The sequence below is a fragment of the Bos grunniens genome, chromosome 11 (assembly GCF_055505025.1).
Source record: "Bos grunniens cultivar Pamir isolate PY7600 chromosome 11, Bosgru_T2T1.0, whole genome shotgun sequence".
Classification (NCBI taxonomy): Eukaryota; Metazoa; Chordata; class Mammalia; order Artiodactyla; family Bovidae; genus Bos; species Bos grunniens.
The window spans coordinates 102,896,036-102,915,268 of NC_141175.1; the positions used below are offsets into that span (position 1 = coordinate 102,896,036).

At 42.1% G+C, this 19,233-nt stretch overlaps 1 protein-coding gene across 9 annotated transcripts in view; it reads left to right on the plus strand.

Annotated features, from left to right (window-relative positions):
- Positions 1 to 19,233, plus strand: part of REV1 (REV1 DNA directed polymerase) — an 83,761-nt gene that overhangs the window by 8,712 nt on the left and 55,816 nt on the right. For all 9 annotated transcript variants that reach the window (XR_015137383.1, XR_015137385.1, XR_015137386.1 and 6 more), the window contains exons 2-3: positions 11,032 to 11,092; positions 12,445 to 12,571. Coding sequence is in view for 4 of the 9 variants with exons in the window: in XM_086327962.1 (XP_086184088.1) it covers positions 11,042 to 11,092; positions 12,445 to 12,571 (178 nt within the window). In the remaining 5 variants the exon portion in view is untranslated. The remainder of the gene's footprint in view (positions 1 to 11,031; positions 11,093 to 12,444; positions 12,572 to 19,233) is intronic.

Genomic DNA, 19,233 nt, shown 5'->3' on the forward strand with positions numbered 1-19,233 from the left:
TGAATTTGTAAATTTAATTTTAGGTTATTACTATTGTTAGGTGAAAAGAGACCTAAGTCTGTGACATGGGATTCTTGTTACTGAGGGGAGGTGGTGGTGGTAGAGTTGTAAAATCTTGTAGCCACTTAGTTGGCACTTTGAATTTTAGATCTTGAGTTGAAGTTGCTAGGTTTACATTGTTGAAGGTTAATTTTTTGGCATATTATTTATGCCCAATGGAACATCTTATTTTTGATTGTCCCTTAAAGGTTATTACATCCTCTTGGAGCTCACTGGAGGATTTCTCAGAAATAGAATCTGTTAACATAGGCGTATGCTATGCTATGCTAAGTCACTTCAGTCGTGTCCGACTCTGTGCGACCTCATAGACGGCAGCCCACCAGGCTCCCCTGTCCCTGGGATTCTCCAAGCAAGAACACTGGAGTGGGTTGTCATTTCCTTCTCCGATGCATGAAAGTGAAAAGTGAAAGTGAAGTCGCTCAGTCGTGTCCGACCCTTAGCGACCCCATGGACTGGAGCCCACTAGGCTCCTCCATCCCTGGGATTCTCCAGGCAAGAGTACTGGAGTGGGGTGCCATTGCCTTCTCCTAACACAGTCATAGAACCTAAATAAACTGTCTTGAGGAAGATTTCTAGTGTCTTACGATGAACATAGTAGCTTGGTAAAATGTCCTGTCATCCTAGAAAGTACTGGAGTTGTTTGTGGTTGTTTTTAACATAGGGAATTCTTGTCACAAAGCAAGAGAAAAGAGGCCAGAAAGTAATGCCATGGCTGTTCTAAAACACTCTGTTTTCACTTGCAGCTGCGTTAACATAAGGGTTTGTGAGAGAAGAGGTTTGTGGCTGATGGCGCTGATAGCAGATCTAGACTCAAGTGGGCCTGCCTTATTCTTGAACTGTGGCCACTCAGAAGGGCTTGTTTCTGGTGTGTGGCGCATGTCTGCCGTGTGAGTTCGGAGTTCTAACGCTTTGTGGGTGGCAAACATGAGCTCTTGGTCTAGAGGAGGCTCAGGAGCCGGACCCTTGCCCCTGCGTGCAGTCATTGCCTCCCCCATCGTTGATACTCACAGGTTCAGTGGTTCAGAGGGTAAAGAACCTGCCTACTGGTGCAGGAGACTAGGGTTTGATCCGTAGGTTGGGAAGATCCCCTGGGGGAGGGCATGGCAAGCCACTCCAGTATTCTTGCCTGGAGAATCGCATGGACAGAGGAGCCTGGCGGGCTACAGTCCATGGGGTCACAAAGAGCTGGACATGATAGAGCGACTTTTTTCTTTCCTTCACTTTCTCAAAGGCAGGTTCAGACTTCTGATGATTTTGAGGGCCTACTGTTTTATTCCCTTACCTGCCTTGTTCATCTGCCACTAGCTCTGTCCATGTGTCAGCCCCAGAATGTTGCCTTGAAGAGCTTTTTTTTTTTTTTCTTGAAATCGCTCTTTCATTCCCCTCGGCCTATTAAAATCTTATTCGTTGCCCTCAGCTCAGATCCACCTTTTCGGTGAAGTCTTGGATCTAGTCCCCAACAAGAGAGCTACCTCCTGCTGTCTTCTTGGGGGTCCGTTGCTTTTTGTCGGTGCCGCTAATGTTGGCTCCAGTATTGCAGGTCTGTGCAAATCATTTTTCTCTAAAAGATAATTTTGAATTGTGGTTTACACTTTATTCATCTTGAAAACTGCAAATTACAGTAAATATTCAGTGAACATGGAGTAAACTATTGGCTCAGGCCTGGAATCTGGGGGGTGGGGGGGGGGAGGCAAAGGACAGGAAAGATCTTGTTACCCGTAATCTAAGCCAGACCGCCTCTTGCTGAGCTGCGCTTACTCTGTTGTGAAGGTCTTTGTGCCGGTGCACGTCGTCACGGCATTCTTCCTCCTTGGTACTCTGTCTCAGCACCTCGGAGCTTCGCTGCACTTGTCTCTGTCCCGTGACCACTCTAGGTGCACTGTAGGCAAAGCTGGTGCTTTTCAAAGCCCGTGCCCCACACCAGCAGCATCACTGTTCCCGGGAGCTTTTTAGAAATTCAGGTGCCCGGCCCCACTCCTGACCTGCCTACAAAGTGAGCAGCTTGCAGTTGGGGCCCAGCATGTGTGTTAACACGCCCTCCAGGAGCCGCTGGTGAAGCCCCACTGGGAGCACAGGCCGCCCCTTCTCTGGCGGGACGCCATTTGTTCTCCGGCTGAGTTCGCCCCTGCCTTCTGTGGGGGCCTTGGGAGTCCTTGATTTACTGCAACCTTGAACTTCCTCCAGGTGTCCGTTTGGCTTTCCTGTGAGACTGGAGCTTCTCCTTAGTGAAATCACTCCTCGCTGACTCTCTTTTCTAAAATCATATCATCTCCAGAACATTCTTTTCCTTGGTGTCTTGATCCCTACTTTTGGACATGCTGACTTTGAGAAGCAGGTGGGACCTCCTAGTGGAGATACTTTAATGAGCAGTTGGAGTTCACCAAGTAGAGGGAGGGCATTAGGAAACCAGTTAATGTTGCTACACCCTTGAAAACCAGAGGCGGCGGTTCTTTGTACTTTTATTACCACCGTGTCTTCGTTTGCTTTTCCTTCTATGGAAATCTGTAATTACAGGGAAGAAAATTATTAGTGATTCTTTTAGAACACTTTGTTTTCAAATGACTGATTTTGTTAGATCCATCATTTGCAGGGGGAAGGAAATATATTTTCATTGTTGTGGCTAACCCAGAGGATAAGAGAGAAATTTGTTATATTGGATGGTTTGAGATAGAAAATTTGCTTTTAGCAAGATCAGCCTCAAACAGGACATTACAAGTATCTGTTACCCATTTTCAGTTTGAATACAGATTTCCCCTGCTGGCTGAGTAGAGTGTTCCTGTGAAACCTTTCTTAAGCTGAAATGGCCAAAAGCAAAGAAACAGTTACTGCAGGACTGTCTTGCCAACGGGTGCAAAATATAAACTGAGATGAAGCGCAGATGCTCACAGACCCAGTGGCTCGGCCCAGCACAGTGGGGGCTTGACGCCGTGACACTGCGCGTGCTTCCTGGAGAAGGCGCCGGGCAGCGCTCACGCTCTTGGTAACGCTCCTGGGTGCACGCTCCCTTGGTAACAGGCTGCTGCGAAGCAAGCCAAATGTGGCTTTTGCTTTCCCATCTTTTTGTAAAAGTGAAAATCCTCTTGGGGTTTCTTTTGGTTAGCAAAAACATGTACTGATGTAGGTTTTTCATAAGAGTAAAGTGGTGCAAAGTAAACTTTTGAAAAAAGGGGGCGAAACCTGTATATCCATAAATTGTAATTCTCTGTCTTATAGCTTGTCTCTCTTTATTTCTGTGTAGTTTATTGAAATAATTGCTTCTGAGTCATAATACCCAAACAATGAAATGTAGGTCCATTCCTTAGGGTGCAGGGTAGCAAGGGACCAGGGTGCGAGGTTGTGGCCAAGACTTAGAGCAGAGTGATGTGGGCGATGACAGAGGATTAACAGCTCTCTGCCCTGTGATGGCGGCAGGGCACAGCTGATGGGCGACTGCTTGTTTTAGGTCATTGAGGGCCCAGGTTCCTTCTGTTTTCTTAGCCATCCCCTGTCTTTGTGTTGGTTGAAGCTCGGTCACCTCAAAGCTGCATTCCAAAAAAGAGTAAACAACTTCTTTTCAGAAAAAATGGCACAGAGTTTTGTATTCATTACTCTGCTCTCATCTCACCGGCCAGAGCTTAGTCACATGGCCACTCCTGATTCAAAGGAGCTGAGGGAATAGAGCCTCCCTTTGCAGCCCTGCTCACCGCTAAGATGGGTTAGGAGAGGTGTTCTTTTACTAAAAGAAAGAATGAATACTGGGAGGCTGTTGTCATTCTGGCACTCCAGAGTTTGGGGGTCCCCAGAACCACCCTCAGGGGCAGTAGCTCAGAGCTCTTGGGAGCTGTTGCGGTCGTCGTGGTGGAGACTTACTGCAGTGAACAGATGCAGATTAAAGCCGTCCAAGGGCATGGGCCACACAGGGGAGTTCCACGTGGAGCTTTGGATGCACCGCTGGAGTCTGAGGTGGGGTGACTTCTGTTAATGACAGTTGACAATACCCAAGAAGTATTGCCAACCAGGGCAGCTCACCTAGTGGCCAGGGTTTTTATTGGAGTTTGGTCAGATAGATGAGGTTGACCTTCTGTCTCTAGCCCCTCAGAAGGTTAGTGACGCGTGGCCTGAAGCCTCCACCGTAAATCTTACTGTTAGATTACCTGAAGTGGCTGTTAACCCTCAGGTAAAAGGAGACATTTATCAGCAGGGCAAGCCAGGGGCAAAGGCCAGACCTCTCACTGAGCAGGGATCATTACTTACTGTTAGAGCCACATCTGTGCGCAGCCTTTGTTTCCTGGACGAATAAACAGAGTAGCATAATACGTGTGCTTTCATCGTAAAAGCCTTTTTCATAAATGGATAGATGCACAGAATCATAATTTTTAAAAACTGTAAGAGACTAGAGTTGGTCAGGCCCCTCTCTCTCCACAGATACAGGAGCTCCTGGCGGCTTGTGGCCAGAGAACCAGCCGCAGGGGCGCTGTTCCTGGGCCTCTGCCTCTCGTGACCGCGGACACACGGTGGGGTCTGGATGTAGGCTGTTCGTGGGGCCCGGTTCCTGCTGCAGTCCTGTCACCTGTCCGCCAGCTGCCGTTTCTGACCCGGACGGTGCCAGAGTCGAAGCATCTCGTGTTGTGGAACCGTGTTAGGCTGGTTCAGTTCAGTGGGAGTGCTGTTTTCAGAAGCTTGTTACGTTAATAGCATTGTTCATTTCTCCATTGGAGATTTGGAGACGTGCATTTGTACAAGATGAGAGTGGTTTTGCACCACAAACCAGCCATACAGCCTTATCAAACATTTTAGCCCTTTTACCTAGAAGGTGCCTATGTGTGAAATAATCAGTATTTGGCCTCCCTATTCCATAGATGTATTGTCGAGATAAATAGGAGATGTACAGACCTCCTTGGGAAAAGTAAGACACTGTGGAAATGCAGTGGTAAGATACACTGGTGTGTTTAAATTTTTAACATTTAAATTTAACAATTTAGCATAACATTTAACATAACATTGTTCAACATAACATTTACATTTCAGTGTTAAAAATTTAAGGAATACTGAAGAAATAAACAGTGTCAACAGGTGTTTTTTTTTTTTAAGAAGGTGGAAATGTGATAATTTTCCCTTCCCTTTTTTGCTCCCTGTAGTTTCTCAGTTTTCTGCAGTAAACATACAGTGCTTTTACATAGAAGGAAAAACTGTTTTTGAAAATGGACGCCTAGCACAACTGAATACAAGCAACCTGGCAAAGTGGTGTATAAACACAGACCATGAATTTGGAGGGCAGTAGAGGATGCCTTGAGAAAAGACAGAGCAGGTCCACTTCTTGAAAAGGCAAATGGCTCCACACATAGTTTGTTGTTTAGAGAATGCTCTGTATACTGTAGCCACTTTTAGTGATGGGTTACAGTTTTTTGAAGTCTGTGTGTGTTTGGTGTTGATCAAACTGATATCTTATAGTACAGGAATTGTTTCATTGTACATTAAAATAACTGATAATAGGAAAATCTTTCAGTGTACTGAAGGTGAAGAGACCAGGTTAAAAAAAATTTTTTTAAGAGTTCTGTTAGATTAAGAGTAATATCTGTTCTAAATATCTTGATGTTTTATTTTTGTATATTTTTCAAAGGTATTTTAAATGTATGAAATACATGCTGTGTTAGAATATAAACTGTCAGCTCAATTTAGAATCCCTAAAAGCCAGTATTAGGACTTCCCTGGTGGCTCAGACGGTAAAGCTTCTGCCTACAGTGAGGGAGACCTGGGTTCGATCCCTGGGTCAGGAAGATCCTCTGGAGAAGGAAATGGCAACCCACTCCAGTACTCTTGCCTGGAAAATCCCATGGACTGAGGAGCATAGTAGGCTCCTCAGTCCATGGGGTCGCAAAGAGTCGGACACAACTGAGCGACTTCACTTCACTTCAAAAGCCACTATACAGTGAAGACAAAAGAGTGTTACAAAGACATAAAAATGCCCTGCACATAGTTATTTGATTTTTGTTTTTAATACATTGGTGAGAGTCTCTTCAAAGTCGCAGCCTGACTAACGTGTAGGTGGGTCTAGAGCAAAGTTCTGCTTCCCTGGGTTTTGAATTCCAGGAATCTCCATTGTGCTCTTATAACCTCAGTGATCTGAGAATGATCATAGCCTTAGACAGTGAGGGTCTCTATGGTTGAACAGAAACAAAACAAAACCTCAAAACAGCTCTTTGGTGTTGAAGGCTTTCCCATTTAAGGACAAGCGAGAACCCGTTGGAGCTACTAGTTGAATTTCGTAGTGACTATCCCATCTGCTCGTATTGTGAGGACAGTACTCGGTGGTGGCGGTGGTGGTGTTCAGGTGCTTAATCGTGCCCAACTCTTTGTGACCCCATGGACTGCAGCACTCCAGGCTTCCCTGTCCTTCACCATCTCCCAGAGCTTGCTCAAACTCATGTCCATTGAGTCGATGATGCCATCCAGCCATCTCATCCTTTGTTGTTCCCTTCTCCTCCTGCCTTCAATCTTTCCCAGCATCAGGGGCTTTTCTAATGAGTGGGGTCTCTGCATCAGGTGGTCAAAGTATTGGAGTTTCAGCTTCAGCATCAGTCCTTCCAATGAACACCCAGGACTGATCTCCTTTAGGATGGACTGGTTGGATCTCCTTGCTGTCCAAGGGACTCCTAAGGGTTTTCTCTTAACACCACAGTTCAAAACCATTAATTCTTCAGTACTTAGCCTTATGGTCCAACTCTCACATCCATACATGACTACTGGAAAAACAATAGCTTTGACTAGACGGACCTTTCTTATCAAAGTGATGTCTCTGCCTCTTAATACGCTAGCTAGGTTTGTGATAGCTTTTCTTGCAAGGAGCAAGCATCTTTTAATTTCATGGCTACAATCACCACTATTTGCAGTGATTTTGGAGCCCAAGAAAATAAAATCTGTTACTAGTTTCATTTTTTGCCCATCTGTTTGCCATGAAGTGATGGGACCAGATGCCCTGATCTTAGATTTTTGAATGTCGAGTTTTAGGCCAGCTTTCTCACTCTGCTCTTTCACCTTTATCAACAGGTTCTTTAGTCCCTCTTCACTTTCTGCCATAAGGGTGGTGTCATCTGCATATCTGAGGTTATTGATATTTCTCCTGGCAATCTTGATTCCAGCTTGTGTTTCCTCCAGCCCAGCGTTTCTCATGATATACTCTGCATAAAAGTTAAATAAGCAGGGTGACAATATACAGCCTGACGTACTCCTTTTCCTATTTGGAACCAGTCTGTTGTTCCGTGTCCAGTTCTAACTGTTGCTTCCTAACCTGCATATAGGTTTCTCAAGAGGCAGGTCAGGTGGTCTGGTATTCTCATCTCTTTCAGAATTTTCCACAGTGTGTGGTGATCCACACAGTCAGAGGCTTTGGCAGTGTCAGTAAAGCAGAGATAGATGTATTTCTGGAACTCTTGCTTTTTCAATTGGTTCGTGCAGCTCTTTACTGTTTTCCTTGCTGTGAGTGTGTGTATGTTTTTCCTGTATTTTTGATCTTCCATCGAAGAGGATTTTCTTTCTACCTAAGGGATATACTTTCTAATTTTCTTTACTTTGCTGGTGACATTAACCTCTTTTTATTTGCCTGAAAAAGCCTTTATTTCATCTTTCTTGGCTGAATTTTTCTCTGGGTGTAGAATTCTAAGTAATCATTTTCTTTCAGCACGGTTGTCTTCTGGTTCTGTGTTTCTGTGGAAAAGAAAGCTGTCTGTTTCATTACAGTAGTTTGAACGGGATCTCTTTTTCCCACCCATGACAATTTTTAAGACTTTTTTTTCTGTCTTTAGTTTTTCATAGTGTCACTATTATATGTTTAGATATAGGTTCTTTATGTTTTTTTTCCCAGTTTGGGACTCATTGGGCTTTTTGAATTTGTAGTTTGATACCTTTAATCAGTTTCAGACTATGTTTTAGCCATTGTTTCTTTAAACATAACTTCTCTTTTTCCTCTTTATGCCCGCAATTTACTTAAATTAGACTTTCTTGTGTACATTCTGTGTCTCTTTCCCTTCTGTCCATATGCTCCCTATCTGGACATTTTCTTCTGACTTATTCCACTTATTCTTTGTTTCCTTTTTTCTGTTCATTACATTCTTAATTTCTAATATTGTATCTTTTCACTTGAGAGTTACTGTCTAGTTATTTCTGATATTTTCCAGTTCTTTACCAATAGTCTGAAGTTTGTCTTTCCCCTCTTTGAGCAGAGTAAACAGGACTACTTTAAAGTCTACATTAATTTCCTTTCCTAGAGTCTGTGTAGGTCTGTTTATTTTGTTGTTTCCTCTTGGTTCGTGTGATTGTTTCTTGGTGTGCCTCGTTATCTTTATGTGCCAGATACTGTATCTGCAAGCTCGTGGGTAGAGATACATGAAGTTTAGGCAGCTGTCTCCTCAGACCATCCACATTGCCTTCTGCCAGGCGCCGTGGGGCAGCCCCGGGTCACCTGGGTCTGCTCTGAGGCTAGGCTGACCCCGGGCAAGGTGCCCTGGGCTACCTGCCTCCAGCTGACTCTAACCCTGGGGCCCTCCGTCCAGATGTGAAGAGCTGTGTCCCAGGACGACCCTGAGCCCCCGCTGGCACTCCCTTACTCACTCCCCCGCTGGCACTCCCTTACTCACTATGTGTGCTCAGCCAGAGGGGAAGATCTCCCGGTTTGGGGAGCTGATATGACGCAGCAGCTCTCCTCTATCAGCTGCCGAGTCTTGGCCCAGTAATTTTTCATTATTTGCTCGGCCTCCTGTGCCTTGAGGCTATCTTTTTAAACACTGTTTTGTCTAGTTTTCCTCTTCCTCAGCAGGAGAGTCGGTCCACATAACCAGGTTTACTATTTGTCATGGAATTTTTTTCAAAGTAGAATTTTAATGTATAAAATGAAGTGTATTTCTTGTTTCCTTTTCCCTTTTCTTGGTTTTTATTGAATCCTGGGCCAATAGGAGTTTGCTGTACATGGGTCAAACTACATTTTTGAAATTTGATGAAATTACCTTTTTAGCCCTTCATTGCTTTTCATTTTCAAAACTTGGTCTGGGATAGCTTTACTTGGGAAGAGGGAGAACCTTTAAAACTTTTCTTTGAAGAAGTTTTGTGTCAGTGAGGTCTCCCTTATTAAGCCATCAATACGGATTTTCGTATTGACTTCTTACAATGAGGCTTTTAAATGGTCAGGTGAATTAAACTTTTAAAATGTGTTATTTCCTTAAACTTAGCTTCATTTAGCAGATTAATGGTTTCCTATAATTTTTGTTAGTATTCGTTCTTAATGTACAATGACCAGAATGCCCACACTTTTCACTTGTAAGAGCAGATGTGTGGAGTCAAAGTCAAGAACTGTGGTCACATTTCCCAGACTCCTTTAAGATAGACAGAGGTCTTGGGGGAACAGACTGGACAGAGTGAGCTTGCTGAGACCAGAAGGATTAAACAGCACTGATGGCTGTCCTGGAACTCCGGGTGAACACACGCCCTTGCTTGTCAGAGACATAACAAACAGCCCCCTCCCCTCCTGCACCCACAGCACCTGGTAGGGCTTCCACTCTGCCGCCTGTCCTCAGAGCCCTTTCCACCTGCCTCTGGTCTCCCTGTGCCCCTGGTCTCCCTGTTGGGGTTCACGCTGAGACCATCTCTGCATGTCTTTCAGGTGCCTTTTAACAGTAGGCAGTAAAAATCATAATTAGTATAAAGTCAGCAAGTAGATATTATAAATCCTATATATACTAAGAAAGAAATATTTGAAGGAAAATATCAGGTGATATATGTGAATAAAGTGTGGCTATTTTAAAATGTTATTCAATAAAAGATTGTTTTAAACCATATCAGAACCAGTTTAACTTGGATAACATATAAGACTTCTCCAGTGGTATATGGTAACCATTTGGTATTAACCTATATAGTTACTAAAAGAAAAAAATGGAGCTCATATTAATTTTGTGAAGGATAATGCAGTCGTATCTCACCCAGGATGTAGCTGTTTGAATTAGAAGAATTTGACTTTACAAGGAGCTTCATGTGATGTCTGCTTCGATTTATACGTTTATCACTGCTAAGCCAGTTGACACTTGAGATCAGCCAGTTTGGTGGCTTGATGGTATGGTTGGTCATGTGTTCCCTTAAGGAGAATGCCAGATTTATTAATTTATTATCAGTGATAATCTTTCTGCATCGTGTCCCTTAATTACACTGATTTGATTGACTTAGGGTTTTTGCAGAATAGATAAATTACACTGGGACTGCACTCTTTTTTGGTGTGTGTGCTTAGTCATATGACTGCACTCTTAAGTATGCAGTATGTAATAGCAAAGAGAGAGATCAGGGGAGTTTGTCCAGTGGTGAGACTCTGCATTCCTGATGTAGGGGGCGCAGGTTCAATTCCTGGTTGGGGAACTAAGATCCTGCATGCCGTGTGGTGTAGCCAAAAAATAAAATAAAAAATTTTTTTAAAATACAGAATTCAAAAGCCATATTTTAGGACAGTTTATGGAGGGAAACATTTGAGGTTCTTTTAACACTAATTAATGTTAACAAGTAAGCACAGTATGTCCGTTGGATTTGGTGATGCTTTATGTACGTGGGTGTTAGGATTGATGCTCAGAAATGCATAAAAGGTTTTCCTGTTAAAATTGAAGGGATTCCCCTGGTGGTCCAGGGGTTAGGACTCCGTGCTTCCTGCAGAAGGTGCGAGCTCATTCCCTGATCAGGAGACTAAAATCCCACGTGTGCACGGCACGGCCAAAAATAAAAATTAGTGGTAATTAAAGTCTGATATTTCAACTTGATATATCTGCAGGGAGTTTGGGGTGAAGTAGGAGAATGATATGCTTTGGAAAAATTTCCTCAGTATTATACTTTCAACTTTAATGAATTGAACATTTGAATTCATTTTACTTTCTCATTGTTCTTGATATTGAAATATAGTATCAATTAGTAGTACAGTTTGTTAAGAAATTGAAGTATTTCTTTTTTCTTCCCCCCCTAATACAGAAGCTCCACCATGAGACGAGGTGGATGGAGGAAGAGAGCTGAAGATGACTGGGAAAAATGGGTGTGTTTTAAAGAATAAAAATAATTATATTGAACTGTTTAGGTATTCTTCATTCTTCTTTTAGTTTGTAATGTGGTTTAAGGTCTTTTCTAAATTGTAAATCGCTTTAGACACCAACTCTTTGTGTGTATTCACAGTATATTGAAAGCTTAAACTTTGCGAAATTTTGTCCTGAGGAAATAAATGTTCTAGTGCACAGAATTTATTGTATCATCATTTTATCACAGATTTGCTAATAATCCTAGAAAACAGGAAAACATAGACATCCAGTAACAGGGGATTGGTCAAGTAAGTTATCTTCTGTAGCGTAGAAGAGTATGTACCCATCATTTAGCTGTGTGCTGATCTGGCAGGATGGTCTTGTGGTATAAAGGAATATTACATGTGATCCTGTGTTTATAAAACTTCTTGTGTTCTGAGGCACAGAAATAAGCTTTAAAAGTAAGATCCCATAATGTTAGCAGTGAATGGATCACAGCTAATTTAAATTTTCTTCTTTTCTGGGAAAAGAAAAAAAAAATTTTAATGGCATGTGATATTTGAATAATCAAAAACAGTATTAAAGTCATTTCCATTTTGGGGAAAATATATACCACTTCTAGATATCTACAGTTTTACTTTGAAGACTTTATAAATAAAGTAAGATTGCTAAGTCTTAATAGATTTAGCTTATTATTTCAGTGTTCAGGAAAGGTATAGCTTTCTAAAAGTCTTTAGCAGACGTAATAATCTTTTTACATTCTTTTTTTAGGTTGTTGTTATGAATTTTAGTACTACTATCAGATTGATTAGATCCAGAACTTAACCAGTGAATTGCTTATTGTATTCTTATCCACATGTATGGGCAACTGTTGGTTTGTCAACAGCCTAATTTTACTTTTAAGTTTTTGTTGTTAAGCTTACTATACAGAAAAGATAGTGGAAGCCAGTCTAAAATATACTCTAACTGACCACTTGTCAAATTTTAAATTGGTTTAAACTTTGGCATAATTTCTGTAGATAAGAGCAATATTCTGTGATATTACACTTATTCTAGACTTACCTTTTCCCTCTTTTAACATAGCACTTACTGTTGTAAGAATGTGATAGAATTTTTCTTTAATTGGAGAGTAACTGCTTTACAATGTTATGGACAGAATTATTAAAAATTCAGTTAACAGGAGGTCTCCCTTGACCTGCCTGTTGTATCACCTTGAATTATGCTTTATGTTGTTATTATGCCCTATGTCATCTTTGTATGTTGATCACTATCACAGAGTAAGGTCTTTTTTTTTTTTTAATTTCTTTTTAAAATGGGGAGGTGGGAAGGAAATAAAGCTTTTATGATTAGTTTACCTTTTCTTGAATTCTAGGGTGGGTATATGGCCGCCAAGGTCCAGAAGTTGGAGCAACAGTTCCGATCAGACGCTGCTATCCAGAAGGATGGAGCTTCCTCGACAATTTTTAGTGGAGTCGCCATCTATGTTAATGGATATACAGGTTGACTGCATCTTAAACTTTTTATTTATCTTGTTTTGGTGTGTACCTTTTTTTAGGATTGGGGTGACTTGTTTTAAATTCTGTTTTTAATTATTTATCTTGCATATAAAAAAGATAGACGTAAGACCCTCGGCTTAGATACTCCTTCCTCACGCTTCCTTTCCATCTCACCTCTGCTTATTTTAATTTTTATCAAAGCACGTGGTTTTTTTTTAAGTCAGATGACGTTTAAAATGAAAAGTTGTAGTCCTCCTGTTTAAATAGCTCATCACACGTATGGGGCTTTGTAAACTGTGAGCCTCGAAGAGGGGGACCTTGTAGGGACCCTCCCCTGGTGACTCTTCAGCTGTAATTGTCCAGAGGCCCTTTGGGGCTGGTGGGGGGGCGGTAGAGTGGGCGTCGGGTTCTGACCGTCCGGCCTTGAGACGGGTGTAAGCCCAGCGGCTGGGATCTGGCTGCCCGCAGGAGAGGTGAGGGCCCAGCTCTCACTGTTGAGGAAGCAGAGTCTCATTTACTCTCGTGCTGTAGTTTTCCTCCTCTGTGTCCCTCTTCTCCTCCTGCCGTGCCTGTTGTCATTGAGTCCAGTGTCTGGAAGGGACCGGGTGGTTTTTCTCTGTGAGTTGGAGAGGAGATTGAGAATTTTAATTTACAGTGTCAGCCGTCAGCTTTCTGTTGTACCGGCCATCCAGGAGCCCACTTTTCTCTCCACTTCTTAGTTGGCTGTTAGCTCCTTGTTTTTACGGTCTCCGTGAACCACTTCCCTTTGATTGTCCCTTGTCCTGCTCTTGGTGGGGGTGGCTCCTCATGGTTCTGTGGGGCTGTGGCTCCTTGTGTTCACTCACATCTGGCATTTATTGGATCTTACTGTAGTTGCTGGTTTACTAGACAGGAGCGAGAGCTCCATTTCTGCATTTCATTACTCTGGTGTCCTTGGTGCCCCTGCAGTGATGTGCGTAACGCTTGGGGTATTTGTTGATTAAAGTTAAGTTTCAGTTAAGCAATAATGTTGCCTGGTTGCATTTTATCAGGCATCATTGACAATTTCATCTAGGAATGCTAACTCAGAACCAGTGCTGCTGCAACTTTGGGAAAATTCACATGCAGCTTTTCTACATAGGCATCTTAGAACATTCAAACTCTACAGACGTTGCTGAGATGCATTATAAAAGACTACAGATATTAATAAAAAGGCATAAACATAACTTGTTACATTAGCCAGTTTTGGAAGTCCCCAATTTACAGGGGCACCCTTACTTACATTAGAGGAAGAAAAGGGGATGCTTTGTGTGAGGGAGAAGAAAATGAATGTTGTGGCAGTCATTCCCATGGTTGAGAATGTGGAATCCCAATTTACTTTCATCACTGATTTGTATGTGACTGTCAGACATTTTCTCGTTTAGACCTTTTATTATCCCTGTCCTTTCCTTTAAGATAGGGATAATAATAATAGTTTTTATTCTTGGTTTTGTTAGGATTACATTATAATTCCATAAGTAAAGTTCCATTAAGCTGACTTTTTTAGGGACATGCAAGATGTGGTGGTATAATTGTTTTTATAAAAATTTCCACTTTCAGTGACTGCTTTGCAGCTTTATAGATGAAACAGAATCTAAGACCTCTATGATGACTCAGCAAGTAAAGACTAGTGCTTTGGATTCATTGAGACAGTGGGCATACTGTGTGATAATGTTGACTCTTACTCACGCTCTTCACGGACTGTAACTCATGTTCCAGGTTTCCTTGATTCCTTTAAAGCTCCCCGTTCTGCCATCTGAACTTCTCTTTGGTGACCCCCATCCCTTCCAACATAGTTTTGAACTTGAATTTAGAGATAAGATCCCGCATCTTCTGGCTACTCTGCCTCTGTTAACTTATTCTCTCTTCTCTTTTTCCTCCCAAACAACATCTTTTCCCTTCTAAGTTCACTTCTTTGCTTTCCAGCTTTTTTTTTTTTTTTAATTAAAAATGTTTTTGACTATGGGTTCACACACAGAAAAAATACAGAGAGAAACCATGGCTCTTGTCCTGTTTTCCACAGTGTAATATCTTAAAAAAGATAGCACTCTATCAATCAGGATAGAGTATGGATGATACGGATACAGTCAAGATGCAAAACATTTCACACAAGGATCCTTCATGCTTCCCTTCTGTAACCACACTGCTCCTTCCTTAAGCACCTGGGGACTGCTAGTCTGGCCTCCATTCATGTACTTTTTCAATTCAACAATGTTACATAAATAGAACATAAAGTATGTTACCTTCTGGAATTAATTGGCTTTTTTTTACTCAGCTTAATAGTCTGGAGAGTTATCCAAGTTGTTGTGTTTATCATTAGTTTTGTCCTTTTTATTACTGAGCTGTATTCCATGGTATGAATGTTTCCACAGATTAACCATTGACCCATTTAAGAATGTCTGGATTATGTCATCTTTGACAGTAAGCACTCATGTACATGTTTTTGTGTGAACATAAGAGTGCAGTTGCTGGGTTATATGGTTGTTGCGTGGTTTTTGTTTTTTTTTAAAGAAGCTGCCAAACTCTTTCCCAAGTGGCTGTATGATTTATATTCCCACGAGCAATTTATTGGCAGTTCAGTTTCTCTGCATCCGTGTTAGGATTTAGTGATTTCTGTTTTAAACATTTAATGGGTATGTAGTCATATCTCTTTGTGGTTCAGTTTGTGTTCCAGGTGCTCCACATCCTCGTCAGCATTTTGTAAAGACAGGCCGGGCTTTCTGTGTTTAATGTCAGTGTTCTGACGGGCGTGCATCTCGCGGTGGCTTTCGGGTGTCCGCTGCTGCTAGTGCTGCCCAGCCTCCTTTCACGGTTACTTTGCCGCCTGCCGATCCTCTTCAGTGAAGTGTCCCTACGTGTCCTTTGCCCGTTTTCCAGTTGAATTGCTTGGTTTTTTTACTGTTGGATTTTGAGAGTTCTTTATATATTCTCGATACTACTCCTTGTCAGATATGTGGTTTGCAAATATTGTCTCCCAGTCTGTGGTTTGTCTTTCTCACTCTTCACACAGTCTTTTGCGGAACAGTTTTTTATTTTGACGGGATCCAATTTATCAACCTTTACTTTTACGGATTGTGCTTTCAAGTCAAAAGTCTGCTTAGTCCTGGATCCTAAAGATTTTCTCCTGCTGCTGCTGCTGCTAAGTCGCTTCAGTCGTGTCCAACTCTGCGCGACCCCATAGACGGCAGCCCACCAGGCTCCCCCGTCCCTGGGATTCTCCAGGCAAGAACACTGGAGTGGGTTGCCATTTCCTTCTCCAATGCATGAAAGTGAAAAGTGAAAGTGAAGTCGCTCAGTCGTGTCCGACTCTTCGAGACCCTATGGACTGCAGCCTACCAGGCTCCTCTGTCCATGGGATTTTCCAGGCAAGAGTACTGAAGTGGGGTGCCATTGCCTTCTCCGGATTTTCTCCTAGTTTTTTTCTAAAAATTATACAGGTTTATGTTTAATACTTAAGCTCATGGTCCATATTGATTATTTCTGTTTTCTGTGACCTGTGGATATCCACTTGCTCCGGCACTGTTTGTTGAAAGGCTATTCTTCATCCATTTTGTACTTTTCTCAAAAATCAGTTGGCCATATTCGGGTGGGTCTGTTTCTGGGTTCTGTGTTCTGTCCCATTGAAATATGTGTCTGTCTGTTCACCAGTACCACATAATCTTGATTATGGTCCTATATAGTAAGCTGTAATATCAGGTATATTATTGCAGTTTTATTTTTCTTTGTCAAGATTGTTCTAGCTATTTTTTTGAGCCTGTGCTTTTCCACATAAAATTTAGGAGAAGTTTTTCTGTGTCTACAAAATAGGTGCCTTGCTGGGATTTTGATAGGAATTACATTAAACCTATAGCTCAGTTTAGGAGGAATTGACATCTTTGTTAAGTTTTCCAGTCTTTAAACCTTTCATCCCATTTTACTCTATGTTGATTAATTAAGAAATATATTTTTTATGCTGCTTGTGTGTAGGAATTGTGTTTGAACAGAGATGACAATGGTGGAGAATATGGATTTTGTGATGATAAAAGTCAATCTCTGAACATTAGATACGGACAGAGGCAAGTTGTGGCAACACAGACTAAAGTAAGCCTTTGAGGTAGAATGGACTTTTTAAACTGGTTTTGGATAAATCGATGTTTTCTAGATGAAAATGGGTAAAGGCATTCTTGTCCTAACCCTCACCTGCATTTTCACCTTGACATTCTCTAATTGTGGTCAGCAGGATTATTCTGATATCTTAGTTCGGTCTTTGTACCTTGTTGTTCTTCTGCTGCTGCTCATGCTCTCACTGTGATGAATAGCTCCTTGCCTCACTCTGTAAACTGGAATCATATTCATTCAAATTAATTAGATTTCCCTCCTTCCCTAAGCTGGTCCATTGTATATACATTTCAGAGCATTTTGGCTAGAAAACAACACCTGCGTTTTGTTTTGTTTTGTCAGGCTTTTACATGTATTAAGTTTTGGGGAGTCAGAAAGCCCGTTTTGTGTAGTGACCCCTGGGCCTCCTTTCAGCTCTTCCTCCTCCGAGTCTTGATCATTCAAGCCTTGGTCAGATGTTACCTTCTCCAGGAAACTTTCCCTGATCAGCCTTGTCTAAAATAAATTTCTCATCTCTTATCCAGCTTTATTTCTCTTCATAGAATTTACTTGCACTCGAGCTGGTATTTTTCCGACTTCCTTCTGTCTGCCCAGTGGAGCCCTGGTGGGAGCCCCAAGGGCTGGAAGCTAGTGCAGCACATTGGGAAATCTCAGTAAATATTAGCTGAGCGTGTGAATGAGTGACAGAGTGTCATGCTTGCACATTAGAATGTTAAAATGTGTTCACTCGTATGCTAATTCAGCTCCATTTTTTTAAGTCTCTAGGTTTTAAATAAGACGCTGGCCACACTCTAGGCTTCAGTTCAGTTCAGTCGCTCAGTCGTGTCCGACTCTTTGTGACCCCATGAATCGCAGCATGCCAGGCCTCCCTGTCCAGACTCTTTGTGACCCCATGAATCGCAGCATGCCAGGCCTCCCTGTCCATCACCAACTCCCAGAGTTCACCCAGACTCACGTCCATCCAGTCAGTGATGCCATCCAGCCATCTCATCCTCTGTCGTCCCCTTCTCCACCTGCCCCCAATCCCTCCCAGCATCAGAAATCCCAGGGCTGATCTCCTTCAGAATGGACTGGTTGGATCTCCTTGCAGTCCAAGGGACTCTCAGGAGTCTTCTCCAACACCACAGTTCAAAAGCATCAATTCTTCGGCGCTCAGCTTTCTCCACAGTCCAACTCTCACATCCATACATGACCACAGGAAAAACCATAGCCTTCACTAGACGGACCTTTGTTGGCAAAGTAACGTCTCTGCTTTTCAATATGCTATCTAGGTTACTGGATTGTAATCTCTGGGAGATGGGCCCTGGGTGTGTTTATCTTGGTGAAAGCTTGAGTCAGCTAGTATTTCAGATCTACAGAGCTGTAATTGCTTTTCTGTGAGGTTGGATCAGGGTAGTTAATACGGAAAGAAGTGTTTGGGTAATTTTCTGCCTTTTTCAGTAGGTGGATCAGAGACCAGGTCTGGGGACTTTGGCGCTACTGAATTCTGTGGAAAAATGGGGCAGGCAGAGACATTCTGCAAATATGACTGCAAAATAAAATGGGAATATACACATATAACAGACTGACGTTCTAAGTGGTAGAGATCTGTTTGAAAACTGAACCTTAACATTGATGTTTTCTGAGCATACAAATGTGACTTAGGGACAGAGTCCATTTAATGCTCTAATTCTTTTGAAATGAATGCCTTCCAGGAGTTGTTTTCTGTGGATACATACATGCTGTCTCCTCCCATTTCCTGTGGGACTCTGATCTTGTGAATCCAGGAATGGAGGAATTTAACGTCCTATGTGGGAGAGACTTACTGTGTTAGTTTATACCATTCCCTGTAATTTTGCCAGAGTCTGAAAGGTATTTGCTCCTATTAGAGGTTCTTTAGGCTTTTGAAACTTTTCTTCAGTTTTTGTTTGGTTGAGTGTATGTGGCTTTTAGTTGACTTTGGTAGTAAGTCTGATGCACTTGCTGAGAAGAGGGGTCAAGAGAGTAAGCATGGTTACTGGAGAAAGTAATGATGGACAGGAATCAGAAACCAAGGGTTTGCACAGTAGTTGCGTGATTGTGGACACATCCTCTCATTCCTCAGCAGTAAACAAAATGCTAAATTATCTTTCTTATTTATAGCACTGTGAGACTCAAATGAAATATTGAAGGTATTAACTACTGTAAGACCACAGGAGGTATAAACAGCTATTGGCTTACTTCTTTCTATCATGCATGTGACACGGCCAGTATTTAGTCAGGCTCTTTGGATGTGCAGAGTGAAATGGTGTGCATAGAGACTGTTTTCTCAGTAAAGATCAGAGAAAACGTTGGTACAAGATTGTAAAATTTATAGAATGTGTTTGTTTATAGGATATGTTTTAGCCAAGTGAGCAACCATTGTATAAGCTGTGCCCAGAGGCTTGACAGTGGTCTTCAGTGGCTATTCTGATGTTACGTGATGGCATTTACTGTGGTGGAATTTCACATGTGGAGCTTTTACCTTTTCTATACTTAACTTGTTTCTTAATATGGTTGGTTTTAGTTAATGTTAAAATTTGATTGCTTAC